Here is a 21235-nt window from a genome sequence, read left to right on the forward strand (position 1 = left end):
CCTCCTTCCATTTTCTATAATTTTTATAGCAAAGCTAAGCCAAACCGTTGATCAAAAAGAAAATAACGTAAAAGTAAACATAACTTTGTCAGGACATATGAACACTAAAATTTATAAACACATGACATGTTTTTTTGATACATATACCTTTGTTATTTAATCATTGATCAATTAGGATAAACCTTCACTTACTTTATGATTATTAATTGATACAATTTGATATAAATATCTGAGGTTAGCGTGAGTAAATTCTTTTTAGGCTTAATACGTAAGCATGTCCTCATATTTGGCTTCAGATAACAAGTATGGCCTTCCAGCTTTATTATTTAACCATTGATCAATTAATATAAACCTTCACTTACTTTATGGTTATTAATTGATGCAATTTGATGTAAATATTTGGTGTTAGCGTGAGTAAATTCTTTTTAGGCATAATATGTAAACATGCTTTCAAATTTAGCTTCAGATGACAAGTGTGTCCTTCAACTTTAGATGTGCACAAGTAAGCATCTCAATTTGTCTCCACTTTATCAGTTGAACATTCCAACTTGTAAAATGATCATTTAGACAACTCCAAAATTTATATATTACATCAACATTTGTGTTTACGTATTCAACATCGTATAAATTGAGATGCCTACTTGTGCACTTGAAATTGGAGGGAGCTAAGTCGGAGTCCAGGTGTTATGCCTTCTTTTTATGCACAAGGTAGAAAGAAAAAGTCAACAAATAAAAACTTGTGACTGCTGACAAGCACTAATGTTATTAGGCTACGTCTTCATTTTGTAACAGTACTAAGTCCAACATAGGAATAAGATTCCCCATCATAAATCACAATCTTTCCCAAATCTAAGGTCCTTGGGTTCTGTTTGATGCTCTCACACGTGAACCAAGAAGGGAAAAAAAAGCTGATCATTCTTCCATACAATTTTGTTAATTAATCCCCAATAAAGGTTGAACTACCTGTCTTCCAAACACACACATACATATAGTGACATAGAGTCACAGACATATACATCTTTCTTGGTGAGGAGCTAAGAAAAAAAATAGTAGTTGGTTCAAGTCAATTCAGCTAAAAACTGGAAAATTCACCATCTATATCAGTTCTTGATTAAGCCTTCAGCTCTTAAAACAAGGACAAAATTGTACAACAAGGTATGAATTCTCTTCTCAATTCATATGGTTTTGTCCTGTTTTGACTTTTTTTTTTTGGTCTTCCTGTTTTTGGTTATACTATTTCTGGGTAGTTTCATTTAATGTTTTAGGAAATTCATGACATTATAGGGCTTATGTTGTTATATTGTTTCTCTCTCTCTTTTTTTTTTTTGGCTATGTTGGTGTTACTTCATTTTCTTTTAACCACTTTTGGTGCTTTGTGAAATTAGGTAGGATGGAGGGTCTTGGGAATATTGTCTACTTTTGTCATTTTTATTTATTTTTTGATTCTGAAACATATGTATTCACTATTCAGCATCTAATTAGGAATACAAGAATCATAATTAGGTAAAATTCTTCTACTTTAGATATGTTGATATTCCATCAAGTTAAGTTATTCAGCTTATCAACCATGCCTCAATCCCAAACTAGTTGTGGTCGTTCTATCATCGTCGATTTGGTGATTGATGATGCTAACCACAAAATACTAAATCCCTGATGATATGTAAGTCTTTTGGTTAGTTTGGAGAATCATACATATCATCAGTTTGATGCTCTAGTCATATCTTTTGATTGTTATTTGATAGTAATAGTATTTTTGATGGGAATTGAAACAAGATACTTTACTGAATCGAGTTATTGCGTTTTTGTTTCACAGTTCAGCAACATTATTAATCTAATCATGGTTTAATAATAAAAGTGTGATTCCAATTATTTTGTATAACTCCCTCTGTCCTATTTTATTTGACCAACTTAATTCTTTGGCCCCCCGGGATAATATGACCTCTCTCCTTAAACGGAAATTTGACCAATTTTTAAAAGCCGTGGTCATGTATAATGATATCGTAATACATCATTTAATTCAAAGTTTACAGTTTTAAATCACTTTCACATCTTTTAACCGATATCTTAGCATGAACTGAAACACTAATGTAAGAAATCTACAATACATATATACTCCCTCGGAGACTAGAACTGCGGATTTTGGTGTACAGTGATGGTGCCAAAAAATAAAGAGAAAGATAAAAAGTTTATTAGCTGATTTTTAATGAAAGCGGAGTGTTGATCGTTGTTGAATGAATTGCCTCCTAATTGAGTTAGTTTAATCACATATCTTGCTTCATGTTTTTGTTTGAATTATTTCATGGTGTTATGGAGATTTCTATTGAGAATATTGTCCTATTATAGAACTTTCATATCGGTGATTCTAACAAAATCAGCAACGGGCGCTGATGGATACAAAGAATTAGTGCATCCATAAGTGAATAGAGGCCTAACGTATCCAAGATGAATTTCATAAAAGTGCAACTGTCGAAATGGATGTGTGCTCCCAACGGGTTCGATATGTTCTAATTAGACAGTGGCGACTCACTTGTGTGTGGCATTTTTGGGATTAGCGGAAGCATAAGTTGCATATGCCAATATACTTGTACTTTATTCCCATCTTAAATGTTGTACTTTGTTGCTTTTGCTTCAAATACTTCCTTTCAGGTTGGGTATGTCCAAGGATGATATGACAGATGAAGTTTCCTCTGAAAAATTACAGCAGAAACAGGACCCTTACACTGCCATCAACAGATCGGAGTCGAAAGAGAAAGGAAGCTGTGAATCAATGTCAGCTGAAGTTACATCTGGTGAACTACAGAAGAGACTGAGCCCTGATGCTTTGGTAAATCCGCAAACTAATCGAGATGAAAGTGCACACCCTACAACATGTCAAGAAGTATCGGGTGAAGTCCAGCCAAGAAAGAGTGTCGTTGAAGGGATTGAAAAATTACAGCAGAAACATGACCCTGACACTGGCAACAGTTTAGAGTCAAAAGAGAAAGGAAGCTGTGAATCAAAGTCGGGTGAAGTTGTTTCTGATGAACTTCATAAGAGACTGAGCCCTGATGCTTTGGCAAAGGTATCACAAACGAATCGAGATGAAAGTGCACATCCTACGACATGTCAAGAAGTATTGGGTGAAGTCCAGCCAAGGAAGAGTGTCGATAAAGGGATTGATGTGTCACAATCCAATCAAGAAGATAGTTCCCTTTCTAATGTACCAGAGAAAGATTCAGAAAATGTGCATCAGAAAAAGGGTCCCGAGATTGAGGGTGGTGCATCAGAATCTGAACCATGCATAAAATCTTGTAAATCAGATTCTCATGTAAAAGAGGAAAACATTTCCCTAGTACCTAGAAAGGCTTCAGATTCTTCAAAACAAATACAAAGTCAGAAAATGGAAGAAGTTGTATCTCAACCTCATCAAGAACAAGCAACTTGTTCAACAAGGCGTGAGGAAGCTTTGTCTAAGTTGCAACCAAGGCGGAACCCTGATACGAGTGTCCAGGATTTGCCATCTGATCAAGGAGTCACTCCCTCCAGAGAACCTGAAAAACCATCTAAGAATTTGCCATCTGATCAAGGAGTCGCTCCCTTTGGAGAACCGGCAAAACCATCTGAAGATGGATATAACTGGCGAAAATATGGTCAGAAACTTGTTAGAGGAAATGAGTTTACTCGGAGTTATTACAAGTGCACACACCTTAATTGTCTAGCAAAGAAGCAAGTGGAGAGATCACATGATGGGCATATTACCAATATTCACTATGTCACAAAGCATGAACATCCAAGACTACTAAATAGTCCCCATATCTCCCCTGAATTTGTAGTGCCTTCACAAATGAAACAACCAGACATGCCAACGGGAACACCACGTCAAGGTACTCAATATTGGCTGAGTCAATTACTTTATTTGGTCTAGACTAGTAGGAATTGTAAATTTTAACTGGTGACCTAATTAGCTGAAGGTGAGAAATCTATTGCGCTTGATCAAACATGTCAATCTATCGAACAACCGGAGACAGCAGCTGTTCTATCAGCTAGTGGTAGTGCACAAGATACAGTCCCGAAGCCACTTAAATCAGGAAATGAGGTTGATAATAATGGTGGTCCAGACTCAAAGAGACGGTATGTGAAAGTCAAAATCTTACTTATTTGTCTTCAGTTTTTAAGTCTAGACACTCTCTTAGAGTTGATAGTTGAGCAACTGTTTTGCAACAGGAAGAAAGAAGTACCGAGGAATGATGAAATCACTCCACCTATGAAGTCTCATAGTGAACCACGGCACATCGTTCAAACAAGGAGTGAAGTGGATATAGTCAATGATGGTTATCGATGGCGCAAATACGGGCAAAAATTTGTGAAAGGAAATCCAAATCCTAGGTAAATATTTCCTTGTCTTAAAAACATGTTTGTAAGTTTTTTCCCATGAAAAATAGCTTTTTCTGATGACCTCTTAACCTTGAGTTCTTTTATTGTACTGATTGTTAACAAAGCATTCCTATTCTTCCACTGTGAACTGTGAAAGGAACGAAAGCAATTGAATGTTACCCATCAGAACAATTGCTGTCATTGTGTCATGCCGAATGTCCACCATTCCTTTTTAAGTTGTCCCAAAGTAGTCCGAAAATGGAATAACTCTTGCACGGGTCCCTTTCACTCTTCTTGATACCATTTCTAAAGTTACTTTCTTTTTAATTTCTAAAAATACTAAATCCTCCTATATGGCCTTACATGATCCTCCTTTAACCGATTTGACTTACGATTTTTCCCCAGTTACCTTCTCTAACCCTAACTTTGTAAGGGTAATATCTTCAAACATTCGGCCCATTAGTAGCCTGCTTTGATATTTCTTTCGTCAGTCTATCAACATGTCCCGTTCCTGTCAGAAGTTATGTTTATTTTCTAAAAGTGAAATTGGAGGATATAGATAGTTACTTTACGATCATATCTTGCGTGGTAATCAATAGAATGAAACACTAGACCTATTTAATCAGATTAAAAGAAAAAGAAAAAAAAAAGCATTAGGCCTACTCACTGCAGTGTAAGTCTTGTATATAGAAGCTGAGATGATCAGTTTCTGTTTCACTTTCCCCCAGATTCTATTTTTCCAATATGCATGTTGTTGTGGGTCATACTCTATGTTGCTCGGACTCTTTGAAAATGTCGACGGGTGCATGTCGAGTCCTCCAAAAGTAAGTGCATTTTTGGAGGATCCGACACGGGTGCGGCAATATTTTTGGACAGTCGGAGCAACATAGATCACACTTCTTGTCTTTGCTAATGTTCAAATTTTTGTATGCTCTTCTTGTTCTCTGGTTCTTCTGCGTCTCTCTCTCTCTCTCTCTCTCTCTCTCTCTATATATATATATATATATATATATATATATATATAAATTTTCATATTCTTTGATCTGCAGAAGTTACTACCGATGCTCGAGTGCTGGTTGCCCAGCAAAGAAGCATGTGGAGAGGGCATCACATGATCCAGAAGTAGTGGTTACAGCATATGAAGGGCAGCATGACCATGATATCCCACCTTCCAGAACTGTTACGCAAAATTCATCAGGGGCTGATTCTAATACAACCAGAATAAGTGGAGAGTCCACATCTCAATCAGGTGAAAGCAAACATGTTGGCCTTGACAGGGCTGTCCATATTGGTGCAAATTGAGCATAATGCCAAATAATAAAAATTCCAGATTTAGATAATCCTACATCAGCAAGTCCTCTAATCTTATCTTTTTCTTACTTATTGTAATTGGTCGATTATTCTCTATTGCAGGAGAGAAGAAAGGATAAAATATGTATTAGGAACCGCTGATTTAACCTCATCATTGGTGTGCATTCCTAAATTTTACTGTATAAGTTGTGTTGTCAACAAACATAAGAGAGTTCAGATTTGATCATATGTATCTAATTTGTTGCCAGTTGATCAGGCTACTTTAGCTCCTTCAACTAATTTTTATACATAAATAAGATGCTCAAAGATAGTTTCTTCAATTCTTGCAATATCTAGCTGGTTTATACACGGGGAAAAGAACTCTCATTTAAACTAATACTTAACATCAGAATTTATTGTGGTGTCACTGCAATACTTAACAATATATTACTTCAAATATATTGATAATTTCTCAAGTATGAACGGCAACGAAAATAAAGAAATTTGTCATGACGTGGATTTTATTCAGAATTTAGTTACAATAATTGCCATGTGGAGGGCGGAGATTGATCGCAAGTTATTTAAAAGTTCTGGATTCACTAAGCTGAGAGTTGCGCTTAGTGATCAAGTCTCTGGATTCACTAAGCTGAGAGTTGCGCTACTTAATGCTGCAACATTGAACTTCAGTCGAGGTAGTGAATTGCTGGAGATATTTAAAAGTTCTGCTTCCTTTTGTTTGCTTGTTACTTGGTATGTTGAGATGTACTTAGGGATATGTGGTGGAGATGTGCAGGCTTTACGTTTGATTGTCGAGAAACATGAATTTAGCTTAGACGATCCTCAAGCACAAAAGATAAATTTAACAACTGAGGTAGCATTAGACCTTGGTGTTAACTGGAGAAAGAGAGAATGCTGTCCTAGTCTTCACTATCATGGAATCAACATGGTATTATCAGTCGAAAATATCATTTTGTTGCATAGTGATTTCAGTGGCCTGACTTAAGGTATTGCACCCGTCAGTGCAGTTGCTACACAGAAATGGGCTGGTGTTTTCCTTTTTGCTTATGTTGCCGGCTGGACAAAGCTTGATTTGGGAAAAGGATTAAGCGAAACAATTATTTCTGGTATTGAAGCTCTTAATTGTGTCTCAGCTGGGCCAAACGATAATCTCGTAACTGCTATTGTAGGCTTGCGAGTTTACATGAAAGTACAGCCACTCATTCAGTCAGAGAATGATGACATTTACTGCTCTATATTGCAGTATCCTCGTTCACATTGGGAGAATTATATATTGACGAGGGAAGCACTTAACATGGTATTGGTTCAAGCATTAACCAAAGAAAGGCATAGGTCACCAGATTACATAGACAATGTGTATCCAAGGAAGCATTTGAAATCCTTTAGATCAAAGTATGTGTGCAGTGGGCAAATTTACCTCCTGAGGATGCAAACTTGGGAGGATTATAAGTTTCATCAAGGCAAAGTTTCAGCTTTTGATTCCTAGATCCTTGAGGACAATGATCATTTTCAAGGGGTAGAGTATGTCATGACCTGGATTTTATTCAGAATTTAGTTACAATAATTGCCACGTGGAGGGTCGAGATTGATCACGAGTTATTGAGCTTCAAGGGTGGGGATTAGTCAGCTTTGCCAGCTCAGCCAATTCGATTAACACAGTATATAGTAACCGACTAACATAGGAGAGAAGGAATCGAATTATCGAGCTAAGGAGTAAATGTCAATTTTTCCCATTTTCAGTTGTTTCCGTTATTAGCTTAGCTTGTATTTCAATTCAGTTATCAATATACTCAAAAAGTGTCCCGAAAAATACTTATTATTTCAAATCTCTTTTGAGATCATGACAAAATTCCACTCCCTTTAAAAAATATAAGAATTTTTGATAATTTCTCAAGTTTGAACGGCAACGAAAAGAAAGAAATTCCACTCCCTTTAAAAAATATAAAAATCTCTACTAGAGTAAAACGTTCTGAATATTCAGGAGGTCCCTCATGTTAACTTGTTTGTTTTTGTACTTTTTGGTTAATGAACCGCCCCTCTATCCTTCACTTAAATATCAGTGTGGCGGTTCGAACCCATGACGTGCCATTAACTCATACATCACACGTTATGCTCTTACCACAAGACCTAGGCCCTAGGGGCAAATAAGTAAGCGCAAAGAAAGTTAACTGGAGCCCAAAGGTCCAAAGCCCTCATGTAAACTGGTTTTTATTTATGGAACTACATAAATGACACCTAAAAGAAATCTTCCAAGACCAACATTGCATATCAATGGTACTATGACAAATGGATAAGTGGATTCCAGGAAATAAGCTTCAACTTTGATTGATCAAGTGATACGCTTTATTTGTACATAATTCTACTTGGTAATAAAAGTTTTTTGTTTACCAAAAAAAGTAATACACTTGACAAGGAACCTATTTCTCACTATTATCACTTCAGCTATTACAGAGAGGAAGAGTGTTGAGGGAATGGGAGAAAAAAAGGACCAAAGAGAACATTCTTGCTTCCAGTTTGTTGAATGACATCCTAAAAAAGAACCATTTTGTTATTTCCAGGCACAAGAAGCAACCAAATCTCTGTTCATCCAACCAAGGTAAAGAGCCCCATCTCTTTCTTCAAGCCTATACTTATCAGAGTAGCTGTCTAGCAATGTCTTGATCGTAGCGTTCACCAATGAACTCAATGGATATGGGCTAAAACCAGCCATTCTAAAACGCGACTTCCACTTACCAAGAAGTTCATGCCTCTCTACCCTTTCAATTCCCTCACATGCAATAATGTTAACAACGTCCCTCGCTAAACAATGTTGCTCAACATTGATTCGCTCCTTGTGTCCCCTTGGAAGAGTCATATCGATTGATTCAAACATGGCTGTATAATAATCCAAAGTTTCAAGGAATCGAGGAAAGAAAGCAGCAGTGTTTGTATTAGATTCTTGCTCAACAAGGGTAACCACCTTGGGGTTGAGACTTTTGACCATCCGTAATAGTCTATCCCGATGATTTTCAGTGCTCACACTTTCGTCTGGCATGTGATGTAATGTGAAAGCAAAATTTACTGCCAGTGCTTCGCCATGTTGAATTCCAAGGTTTTCTAACTGAACATCAGAACCAGACATGGCAGCAGCGTGAAACTCGAAAGGGACCTTGAAAGACTTAGCGAGTTTAGAAAGCCTCTGGCCCACAATGTTAAGCCCTCCTCCACGAGCATAAGCTGAAGTGGAATCATCAATGCCTGTTATGCGGATATGTGGGGATCCACCAGGACGAGCTGCAAAAGCTTGGATCATAGGGACCCACTGACTCCCTTGAGCAATCTGGAAATCAATGATATGAACTCTATTTTCATACTTCATTGCTTCTGCAATGGCACCATTAGCAGACATGTATCCAAATTTGAAGTACGGGCAGATTTCATAAAGAACGTGCATATAAGACAACAGCTCAAAACTTGCGGGTTCTTTGCATCTCAAGGATTTACATATTGAACTTCCTGATTTAGCCAACCTTGCAACAAGCCCTTCTAAGACATACGCTCCCAGTCTCTGAATTGGTTCGCCTGATACAGACACCATTTGACGCAACTCAGATATCAACACTTGTGCTGTTAGTAATTCACCATCGGAAACTGCTTTTGCGCAAGCGATAAGAACCTGTTTCAGATCCCGTCTAGGAAAGGCCTCCATCATTTGCCGCCAGCTGTCAATTTCTTGGGAAGCTATACTGCTTGACAAGGAATTATCGTAACACTCCAGGAAGTCCGAATCAGGTCCCAGCATTACGGTTTCCAGTTCTTTTAGCTTGTGCATGAAATCATTCACATCATCTGTAATACAAGATCCGCTAATGGGGGAGCCATAGTTAGTCTCAGGGGATTGGCGAACATCTGACAGGTACGTCTGAGATTCTTGATGGCAAATCGAGCTTCCATTTGATGAGAAACTAGTAGTTGATGGTGAGTGGTAAATAGAGTGATTACCACTCAAGTGGCTGTCTAAAGTTTGAAACTGAGGCAGATAATAGGCCTCTGCCTTCTGCACAGGTTGATAGTAAAGAGTATTAGACATGGCTGATCTTCTGCGTCGTGATGCTTGCATTGAAAAGATTGTTCCTGCCTCGTCTATATATGACCTATGCAGTTTGGTGTGCACGTTTATTGGGCGTCAAGGATTATTCATTTGACAAAGTTTCATGGTGCCGCAGTGAAGTATTTTTAATCTTCACAGTGAGATCAACCTCAGAAGCTGAGCATCATTCAGAATTTGTAAAGGAAAGGACAATCTCTAGCAGCAAAACATGACAACCTACAAAATAGATGTACAATATTTATTAAAACTCAAGAGTAAGAGACTAATAGGCGCATACTAATTGAGGTCTATTAAAGTCAGTTAACGACTGCAAGTGTTATGCCAATAATTCCTGCTATGTAACATTGAGTAAGATAACTAAATCAGCTACACATTATGCTATATATACACTTGAAACCAACCTAAAATTTGCTTACTACTATCTCTGAGCAATCTCTATGAAGTAACAGATCCAAAAAAATGATGAATGCTTGCAGGTCAATTACACATCAATTAGAAATCATAGATCTACATCATCAACTAAGTTGGTCAGTGGTCAAAATGTACTACTGAACTCACCTAAAACTTCTTTAGGTTGTATTACTTCATCTAATTTATATCGTGCTGCGACAGATGATCTGAACTCTGTATACTATTGAAAGGTTTTAACAGATACATATTTAAACTAGATTTGCATTCACTGTAAGAACCCAGTGACCAATGTACTCAGTGACATATTCACAGAATTGTCTAATGGTCAATGGTCCTTAAACTTTAAGTTTGTCCCACTTGAGAAATTCTTACCTTTGATCTGTTTCCCTTGAAAGTAATAAACTAGTTACAACACAAGTCCTTTGCAAAGATCCACTATATTCTCAATTAGCAAAAAGGACAAGGATTTGATAATTTGTTTTTTTTTTTTTATAGGAAATCTATCATGAACAGTTTACTGTTATTGAAAACTAAAAAGGGGAGAAAGGGAAAAAAAAAAAACCAATGATCTGAACCAAAAAAATGAAACTAAACAAAGAACTTTTCTTATTAAATAAAGCATTCTAAGAAAGAACAAATACTGTTATAAAGTACACTGAATGCAGCAAGAAAGCTCACAAGTACAGACAATGCAACCAATCAAATAAATTTAACACAAAACGTATTAATTCCTCAAAGTAAAAGTTGATTCATGAAAATGAAAATAAAGATAAAAAAAAAATGAGCAGAACATGAACCAGACAAAATGGTCCATGTATCTACATCCTATTTAATTATTTATTTAAATATTCAGTATTCAGAGAAAGAATTTAACCTCTTTCCTTAATCAGTATATATCAGTTCAATTAAAAACTGAAACTAGCTTCAAATTAAATGCAAACGTTTCCTTAAGCTGCCATAAATTCCAAAACAACAGAATAAACAAACTCTTTGCCATTCTTGATTAAACCCCACTTTAAAACAAAGCTTAATTTTTTCAAGAATCCATTATTATAATACAAAAAGAATAAATTGTGAGTGTAAAAATCTCACCTTTGGCAGATCTATCAAGAAAGCATTCACAGTAACCAAGTTGAACAAAAAAAATAGATTTTTTTTTCTTGATAATTTCCTCAAATTGAAAAAAGAATCTAAGAAAGATTTAAACTTTATTTAATTGAAGAAAAAAAAAACTGACATGGGATAACAAAACAAAGAAGCTTAGAAGTAACTGCAAAGAATTTATGAACAGAAATGAAGTTTCATATATTATGAATTAGTAGTTGGCATACCAACCTTAAACTGAAGAATCTCAAGTTTTGGTTTTTTTAATAATCTTGTCCCTTTATTACTACTATACTCAGAGAAAGGTATTTATGCAGATAGAAAAAATGGAAGAAGGAATAGAGGACCCTATGATGGTAAAATTCTGTCAATTAAGTGGAGTATTATAAACAGATTAAGTTAATTATTAAACCCTCAAAGTTAAGGAAAAGTACAAGAATGCCACTATGGTTTTGTTTGTATTAATGGATCTAGGGGGTCCCTATATGATGATGTTTAATCAATAATTAGTAGGGATAGGCAAGTGCAAGATGGAGTGAACACTGAACCATAGTTAAGCTACGAATTTCGATAAGGGTATTCAAAGTTAAATATATATGTATAAAAAGTAAATTTTTGTCCATATATACAATTATGATTTTATGATAAAGAGTGTTCAGCCGACCACCCTTCAATCTAAGTGGTTTCGTCACTATTATCTCGAATAATTGTGATGGAATAGATCATATCTCTTCATTTTTAATTAATAATTAAGGATCTCAAGTATAAGTATTGGAAATGATTTTTTTTATATAAGTTGCTTTTCCTTTAATAGGTTATATGCAACGTAAATCTATATTAATCGGACCTGTAAATTTTGAATATCAGATAATTACAATATCTCATTAGTTGGTAGTAAAAGAATTGCACAATGTTTAGACAAAGTTCTATGTATTTATCCACGCGAGTCGTAACTCTGTTTGGATGGTTGTTACATATTGTTTCAATGTATCGTATTATATTATATTGTATCGTATTGTATTGTTTTTATGATTATAAGTAGAGTTACAATTAAAAAGTAAGATAAAGGATAAAATAAAATTATTAGATAATAAATAAAGAAAAATAAGAAAAAGGTGCAATGTCACAATGCGATCACACCAAATCGGTCATTACACAAAATAGGGTTTTTCGTCGTTACATTGTGATGAATTTAACATACAACAAAATTTAAGTAATAATAAAAACAAACATAATATTTAAACTAACAACACAATACAATAGGTAACAACAATCCAAACAAGCTATAGGGTCTAGACTAGATGAAGAGCTTGGCTTATGGTTAAATGCATACTTTTTAATAAATGTTAGATAAATACCTCATTAACGGTTGACAATTTAGCATGATTATAGTGTTAATTAAATCTATGAAGTTAATAACCTATTCAATAGTAGAAAAGTTTATAAAAAAAATTAAGTTAATTATAAACCATAGAATTTAGGAAAAATACAAAAATGCCACTATGGGTTTGTTATTAATTGATCTAGGGGCCTAAAATGCTCTCTAATCAACAATTAGTGGTCATGGGGTACAAGGAGTTACTCTTTGATTGGTATCTCCCATTGTTTGTGGTGTGATAGACTCGATCTTTTCATCTTTAATTAAACATTTTGAGTATGAGTATTGAAAATGAATTTTTTAATTATCTTCTTTTTTATTTTAATAAATTGCATGTGATGTAAATTTAAATTAATCGGATCAGTAGATTTCATATATTAGATGATTAAAAAATTTCATTAATTAGTAATAACAGAATTACACAATGTTTAGACAATATTCTGTATTGCGTTTTGTGAGTTAGATGTATTTGTCCACGTGAACATTAGTGTCTAGACTAGATGAAGAGCTTGCCTTGTAGTTAATGCCTTTTGTCCCTTGATTTTATATGTACATATATATTTTTACAAATAAATATTAGACAAATACCTCATTAACGGTTGAGAATTTAGCACGATTATAGTGTTTAGTAAATCAATGAAGTTAATAACCTATTCAATAGGAAACTTTAATTTTATTTCATGATTTTCATTCCAAAGTTGATAGGTAATCAGAAACCACTAAAAGTTGTGGTGGAATATATAGGAACAATAACAACAAGTAATAATATACTTAGTGTGATCTTACAAGTATACACATATTTTATCCCTATTTTTATTTTTTATTTTTTATCTTTTATGACATAGGGAGATGGGGAAGGAGACATGGGAAAGGAAATTACAACGTGGGAATTCGAACCCTCACCATCAAGGTGAAAGTTCATATAGACAACCAACTGAGCTATTAGGTAGAGAAACTGTTTTTAATAGACTCTCGGCTCAAGAAAACTGTTTTAAAAAATTGTGGGATAGATAGCACTTTTCATTATCAATCAGAGATTTTGGTTCAAGCTCTGAAATGAACAAAAGTTTGGTAGAAAACGCTTTCCCTTTAATGTGTCTAACACATCACGAATCTAAATTCTTAAACCTCAAAATGAGTGCCAAGCAGCCGGTGAAAACTCAAAAAAATAAAAAAAGGTGAACACAGAGAAAATCTAGCAGTAAACTATTTTTATTTTTTTTGGTTAAATAGCAGTAAACTATGGTCTTCTTTGAATCCATGACATTTTTATTCATATAACGAGGCTTTGATCATCGAATTATCTCTGTGAGTATGATTACTCTTGACTTAAATATCAAATAAGTATAATTTAGTATTCAAGTTCAGTTACAAAGGAAACAAGTAGGAAAGATCTTAGAAGAAGAGAAGAAAACATAAGTTGATAATTATTCAGATAATGAGGTTTTGATCATCGAATTATCTCTGTGAGTATGATTACTCTTGACTTAAATATCAAATAAGTATAATTTAGTATTCAAGTTCAGTTACAAAGGAAAAAAGAAAGAAAGTTCTTAGAAGAAGAGAAGAAAACATAAGTTGATTTGAAACTGCCATTAAAATAGATAGGAATATGATGGTAAATATTTATTCGAATTTGGTGTTTACATCAGTAAATGTCAAATATGTGTCTTGCATACACAAATTAATCACTTATTGGTTTGATGTAAATATTTACTGCGACTATGTATTTTCGGGGATTTAAGTGTATGTGAACTTTGAAATGACTTGATCAACCCAACCCTTCCTTCAATATCAAATCCAATTCAAATTTTCCTGCACAAAAAGACTACATTCTGGTTCATGGTCAACATTCCAGACAATTTAACAAAATTAGAAGTGCCCACTCCACACGTTACACTAATTAAGATGGAAGAGTAAATTGGGACTTTTAATACATTTTTTTTGGTCCTTTTTTTTTCTTTTTTTTTTTATTATTGAAATAAAAAGATATCTTATATTGACTTGCATAGAGCTAACGTTTATCAGAATACTTCAGATTTTTCCAACCACAAAAGTGAAGGTCTGTACACGGTTAACGGCATCAACTCATCAAGTAGTCAAGCATCAACTAATCAAAATACTACTCAGTAACATTTAAATTAGAATCAGTTATATAAATTTTTTGTTGTTGTCGATTATATTCTAGGAGTATTTATGTTCATTTTCTTACTAGTAATTTGACTTTTAAGAAAATTAGGAGATCTCTAAATTTGACGCTTTGTATATCTATCTACAAAAATAAATTTCTAATCAGAATAAAAAGATTCTTGGCAAACATTAAAGTGTACTAACAATAACTAGACCTCAATTTCATTTAAGGGTCTCCCATGTATGTAGGTTCTTCTTTCATAGTTAATTTTGTATCAATGCCAAAAGAATATATATGTAAGTATTCTGAGACAACTTTTTCCACGTAATTTTAAATTTGTCTCGTCAGATTCTTCTATTTGAAAAATTATAGATGCCTCAAGTGTAGGATAACACAATTTATTAAAATGTTAATCTTATACATCATCTTACAACATTCGTCACACATTAATAACTTTGAACCTGGAAATTGAAAAAAACAAATCAAGATACATGCACGTCAAGTTAACAAGTCTACATAATAATTAACAAAAACAATCGCTAAGATGGTAAAACATATTTTTATACGAAACTATGAAATATGCATGTACCGCAAAGTAATTACGTCGACAGTAACTAAAACATTTGAATATAGTAGGTTGCAAATGTTTACTTAATTTTATTTTATGATGTATGTCATAGTCATGAAGTCAGAGCTACATATATTTGCTAATTGATAATATGAAAACCGTAGCAAGGTCATATCCGCAAATGAAATCGGTTGTTTTAACTTTTATAGTTAATTAAGGGATTAGCAACAATTAAAACTTAAAGGCCAATACCATGTTAATGTTAGCATAGTGGTAAAAGTGCGACGTACTTCATTGTTAATTGAAAATATAAGGATGAATTAAAATATCATACAACGCATGATGATGAGCGTCACTATAATAAATATCACATCTTAATGTTTTTATTGATAATGATATCTTAAAATATGATTTAGATTGGATCGTACGTTGATCATTTGAGATTATCACTAACATAGATAAAAAGTAGAAAGTGACAAATTTGTCCTGTCTGAAATAAGAGATTTGCATTGGATGTTTTCCTAAGATAATTAATAATTAAAGATAAGAGAGGAGAGAAAAATAAGGATGTTTATTATTTGGATTAAACCAATTGAATACCAGAGATCGAGATTTTACTTCGATAATTTGTCACTTTAATTATTTTTGTAGAATTTTGGTTATTCAATAAAAGCTCAAATAACAATGTTATAAGACTTCCAAGTTCGAATTGGCTTCCACGATAAAATTAAAATTGGAAATTGGAAAATTGAATAAAAAAATAATAATACAAAATCAAAACGACTAACTAATTACACACCTTCTAGAGGAAAGTTGAATGAAAATATTGATCACTTGTTTATGTGTAGCACCATTGCTTTGGATTGATAATGTACTCTCACAAATTGCATTTAAAATTCTATGTACCCTCAAAAATACATATCTCATAAGCAATACGTTTTCAAATAGTAATTACTACTAAATGACGAAAATGTTAAATTTAAGTATCTGCATACGCAATATATATCAGTATGCAGAATTTTTTATTACAAGGTTTGTAGCATAAATTTCCTATTATACTGGTATATAATGCACGTGAAACTACTGATTAAGATTCTAGCTAGTTAGGGAGTCATTAATACAAGATGCTATAATTTTACAAGGTGAAATATATAAACGGCCCTCAAAATTTGTCTGAATTTTTTATTTAGAAAGCTTGACTAATTGAATACTTGATTTGTGCCAATTAAACATTTATTTGACAATCCATCAACAAAAATACAACACGTGTGATTTTCAAACGCAACGACATAATAAAGAAGCCGATCAACAAATAACACCAAGAAATAACCCTTAATTAAGAGGTGTTATGTACACATGTTGTCGTGTCAGTTAGGGGTGTACATGGACCGGGTTGATTCGGATTTTTTAAACACCAAACCAAATTAATTGTGTCGGGTTTTAAAATTTATACACCAAACCAAACCAAACCAAACCAATAAAATTCGGGTTTTTCAACCTCGGATTTTCTCGGGTTGTTCGATTTTCTCGGATTTTTCGGATTTTTTTTTTCGGAATAGTCTTGATACAAAACATATAACTTTTACTTTAAATATTTCTCTAGTCCTAGTAAGATACAATTATATAATTAAGGTGTTTCTTAAGAAAATAACACAAAATGTGAGAAGAGTGATGACATTGTATTAAAATATTTAACAAAAGCTAATATAATCGGTTAAAATAAATATTGCTAATTAACAGGCCATAAAAGAAAATGACCATAATCTAAAAATACTAAGTCATGCTAAAATAAGTATTAATTATATGACAAAGAAAAAAAACTTAAGTTATGTATTTTTACTCTCTAAATCAATTATGCAAAACTAAAGAATAGATATCCAACATTATTGTCATTTCTAGTGGTAAATTGAATTTCTTTTGTTAGGATTAGTGTTGAGTTGGTTTTGGTTTGGACTTTATTTGAGTTACTAACATCCATAGGATATAAAACTTATTGACATTCAAAATTCTAAGTTCAAGCTTGAATAATATGATAATAGATAAAAAATTACGAAAAAAATTAAGAAATATTTATAAATTACTTTACAAATAAATATTTTTATGTATAAAATATTTTAAAAATTGAATACATGTAATGTCGGGTTGGTTTGGTTCGGTTTGACTTTTTTTAGTTAAAACCAAATCAAACCAATTATGGTCGGGTTTTTTTTGTCCAACACCAAACCAAGTCAAACCAAATCACTAGTTGGGTTTTTTTCTCGGTTTGTCGGTTTACTTTGTACACCCCTAGTGTCAGTTTTGTGTGTTTAACTGCCACATTTTTAACTAACATCAAATTTTCAATGGATCACGCTCTTAGATAAGATTGTTCACTATAACAACCTAGTTTTCTTTAAAACTATTTTTTTAATGCATAACAACTTTAAATTTTACTCATATCAGCAATTTCAACATTTATCATTATAACAATATATTTATTATAAAATTACGATTTTTATCACAACCTTACTCAAAATTTACGTATTTTATTATTTTGTTAATAATCAAAGCAACTTTAAAAACACATATGTCTTTAGAGTTCAATTTTTTGTATATACAACTTGTTTTGCATTTATTAATATCGTATTAGTTTTTTACAATTTTAATAAGTGACTATGAATATCTTTTGAGATATTAAATCTAAATAATTGTGTTTATCTTTTATAATATTAAATTTTTGAAAAGATGACTTTTGGGTAATATTTTGTCTATAGTGGCAAATAAGACATAAAACTCAAATACTATTATAGGTGTGTAACATCCTATTAGTATAACAAATTAAGAATATTCGGACAAACCAGATTGTTACGGTGAAGTTTGACTGTAGCACAATTTAAACGTTGCACAACTAGTGAACAAGGTGATCTTCTCATGTCTTCATAGGGACCAGGGAGAAATCCATGATTCCAAAAATTTTATGGATTTGAGTTCAAGATTTTATTACAACTCAGTTAATTTATTGGGTTGCAATTAATTATAATTCTTATTTGATGAAGTTTTATTATATGTATGTATGTATGTATGTATACATTATTGCTTTAAAAAAATATGTATACACTCCCTCTGTCGTCTCAAACTAATTAAGTGTCATCTGAGGAAAAAGAATTGTCCCAAGATAAGTGCTACCTTAAGCAAAGAAAATTTGTACTAAAATAAGTGTCACCTTAAGAATTCAAGAAAAAAATTGGCAAGTGTTTTCAACTATGCCCTTAGCATAAAAAAAGTAGTCCTCTAATTTTAATATTGCTCAATTCTCAAAAACATATCTAGTAATGAATAGGGAAAGTTTAGTAAACTCCATATTGTACTTTTTAATTTTTAATGAGTGTGATTATTGCTAAGATGACACTTATTTTGAGACGGAATGAATATATAATTTGAGTCAAAATTAATAAATTCGAATAAACACATAATTTACCTTCTACATCCGCCATGAGCCCTGATACATGCATAATCTTTCCCCTTTTTTGCCCCTTAAATGTATGAATAAATCAAGCAGCTCAGAGCTTTGAATCAACTTTTATGAGCTTTTGAAGTAATTTCACGTTGGGATTAATCAGTTATTAATTCAAATTTAATGTAAATTCTTATTCTATTGGGAATTTGTGCTCCTAACTATCTATTCGTAGGATTCTAGTTTGCACAACTTCTTGTGACAAATGCTGCAAACAAGCATTTACAATTAATCGTCTTAAAAGATCAATGCATAGTGGTAGTTGCTTTAACACTAACCCAAAGCTTTGAATGAACAATAATAGTACACTACAAACTCTAGTTAAGCTCAAAAGTCAGAAGCGGAGCCAGGATTTGAAGTTTATGTTTTCTGAATTCTGATTATTTTAAGTATTAAGTTCTAAATATATTAATAAAATTCTTAAGACAAATACAAAATTTAAACTAAGGCTATTGATCTCCGCTGAACCCGCAACCACCAAACAACATCTAGCTCCATTTGCTTAAAAGTTATTCGAAAAAGGGCCAAAATTACCCATGAGCTTTGGGAAATTGTTCATTCATACCTTTCGTTATACTTTAGGGCCAATTATACCCTTACTGTTATACTATGACGTCAATTATACCCTTATGTCTAACAACTGCGACGTGGCATCATCTCAGCCCTTCAAAATTATTTTCCCCTCAAATAATTTTTTACCCACTAAAATAACCCAACCCGACCTGAATTTTTTTTTTCCATCCAAGGGGTAATGGGTTGGGTCCGTATCACTTTGGCTGGAAAAAAAAATTAGGGTCGGGTCGGGTTGGGTTATTTTAGTGGGTAAAAAATTATTTGAGGGGAAAATAATTTTGAAGGGCTGGGATGATGTCACGTGGCAGCTGTTAGACATAAGGGTATAATTGGCCCTAAAGTATAACGAAGGGTATGAATGAACTATTTTCCAAAGTTCAGGGGTAATTTTGGTCCTTTTCCAAAAGTTATTTATGATATATAGGAGTAACATGCAAATGAATGGAGTGCGTAATTATTGTGCTCAAGAACTCAAGTGGGACAAATTAAAATGGTTACTTCACACATATAATGCACTCCCAATAAGTTGTTAGCAACACCTTTCGGTCAGTTGTCTATTTATCCAATGAACACCAATTTTATTACCCAATATAGTGGATGTGTCAATTCTTCATTTTCGTTTTATCCAACTTTGATATGACAGCCATTATATTTTTTTTCTTCATATAATATGAAAATTGTTCAAGTATAGTCATACTGGTGTTCTAGTAATATTAATTACTAATAGAAGTCATTCGAAGTAGAGTAAGTTTTGAAGCGAGCCAAAATTATATGGTTGTTTGGACATATGAATTGGGAAATTTAGATAAAAGTACTAGTAAGTATTTGATTTCACGTGAAAATGATATTTATGTTTGAACATGAATATAAATTCGAGTTGTTTTTGAATTTTTGAGAGTGATTTGGAGAGAAAATTATGAAAACGCCTTTTTGGAGTTCTTCAAATCTTAAAAAATTGTAACAATTCTATGTCCCATTAACAGTTTTCCCGGAAAAAAAAGGCAAAAATATCCATGGCCAAACGCGCACATATATGTAGCAGCCGTAGTTTTTCTAGTAAGGATCGTTCTAACCTATCCTTTTCCAGAAGAGACCGACAAAATAAGAGAAGGGATCATTTTCATTATTCTTCGTTCAATCTTATTAAGAAAACAAAAAGTTCATTTTACGAAAAAGAAACTTAAATCACATATACCCCTGATGTTTATTGTTCTCTTATAAATAATAAGAAAAAGAGCTAGCAATAAAAAAACGAATTAGCAAACAAAAACAAAACCTACAACTTATATGTATCTAGTTCAATTTCCAAATTTTCCGAACAACGTCACCTTTTAGTTAAGTACAAAAGTTATAAATCCATTCGAAGGCAATACTCTTTGAAAAACAAAGAAGATAAATGAGTAGTTCAACTTTACGACAGTGTTAACCAGATTCCAAAAACTTGGGCACGTAATAACTACCAATGTACTTGATTAGGTCTGATTATAAGCCATCCGATTATGGTCCTTAGTTAAAAGGAATTGAAGAAATTATAGAACTCCATACTTAATTGTCAAGCTAGCTAGGAGTACAATTAGTCCAGTGAACTAAAAGCTTGTTGACTTCGAATTTTCAAGAATTCATTACCCAAGCAGAGAATTATGTGTTGATGGAAGGTAGCAAATACTCAATCAATATTAGCAAATTCAAATTTTTAATCGTGGATTCTCAAAGTCTTTAATTTAGAATTTGCTACTTTGTGAGACTGGATGCAAATGTATCTTTATATGCTGTACGTACAAGAGCAAATTAGAAGGTTATTTTGATACAATTACATTGAAAGATTA

At 33.0% G+C, this 21235-nt stretch overlaps 2 protein-coding genes across 4 annotated transcripts; one reads left to right on the top strand and one right to left on the bottom strand.

Annotated features, from left to right (window-relative positions):
- Positions 1 to 764: 764 nt before the first annotated feature.
- LOC132616751 (WRKY transcription factor 1-like) lies at positions 765 to 5984 on the top strand. 3 transcript variants are annotated; one of them, XM_060331398.1, is made up of 6 exons: positions 1234 to 1660; positions 2647 to 3863; positions 3945 to 4110; positions 4204 to 4365; positions 5403 to 5602; positions 5767 to 5984. In XM_060331398.1, coding segments are annotated over exons 1-6 (1764 nt in total). In that variant the 5' UTR covers positions 1234 to 1658; the 3' UTR covers positions 5784 to 5984. The 3 variants fall into 3 exon arrangements, with proteins under 3 accessions (XP_060187380.1, XP_060187381.1, XP_060187379.1); XM_060331397.1 differs by lacking the exon at positions 1234 to 1660 and adding an exon at positions 765 to 1155 and having other exon boundaries at positions 5403 to 5984; XM_060331396.1 differs by having other exon boundaries at positions 1237 to 1660; positions 5403 to 5984.
- A 1976-nt stretch (positions 5985 to 7960) lies between these two features.
- LOC132617038 (scarecrow-like transcription factor PAT1) lies at positions 7961 to 11633 on the bottom strand. The gene is made up of 2 exons (XM_060331903.1): positions 11498 to 11633; positions 7961 to 9967 (listed from the first exon to the last, which is right to left on the bottom strand). Exon 2 carries the CDS (start codon positions 9758 to 9760, stop codon positions 8210 to 8212), a length of 1551 nt encoding a protein of 516 aa, XP_060187886.1. The 5' UTR covers positions 9761 to 9967; positions 11498 to 11633; the 3' UTR covers positions 7961 to 8209.
- Between the last annotated feature and the right edge of the window lie 9602 nt (positions 11634 to 21235).

This window comes from Lycium barbarum, chromosome 11 (assembly GCF_019175385.1).
Source record: "Lycium barbarum isolate Lr01 chromosome 11, ASM1917538v2, whole genome shotgun sequence".
NCBI lineage: Eukaryota > Viridiplantae > Streptophyta > Magnoliopsida > Solanales > Solanaceae > Lycium > Lycium barbarum.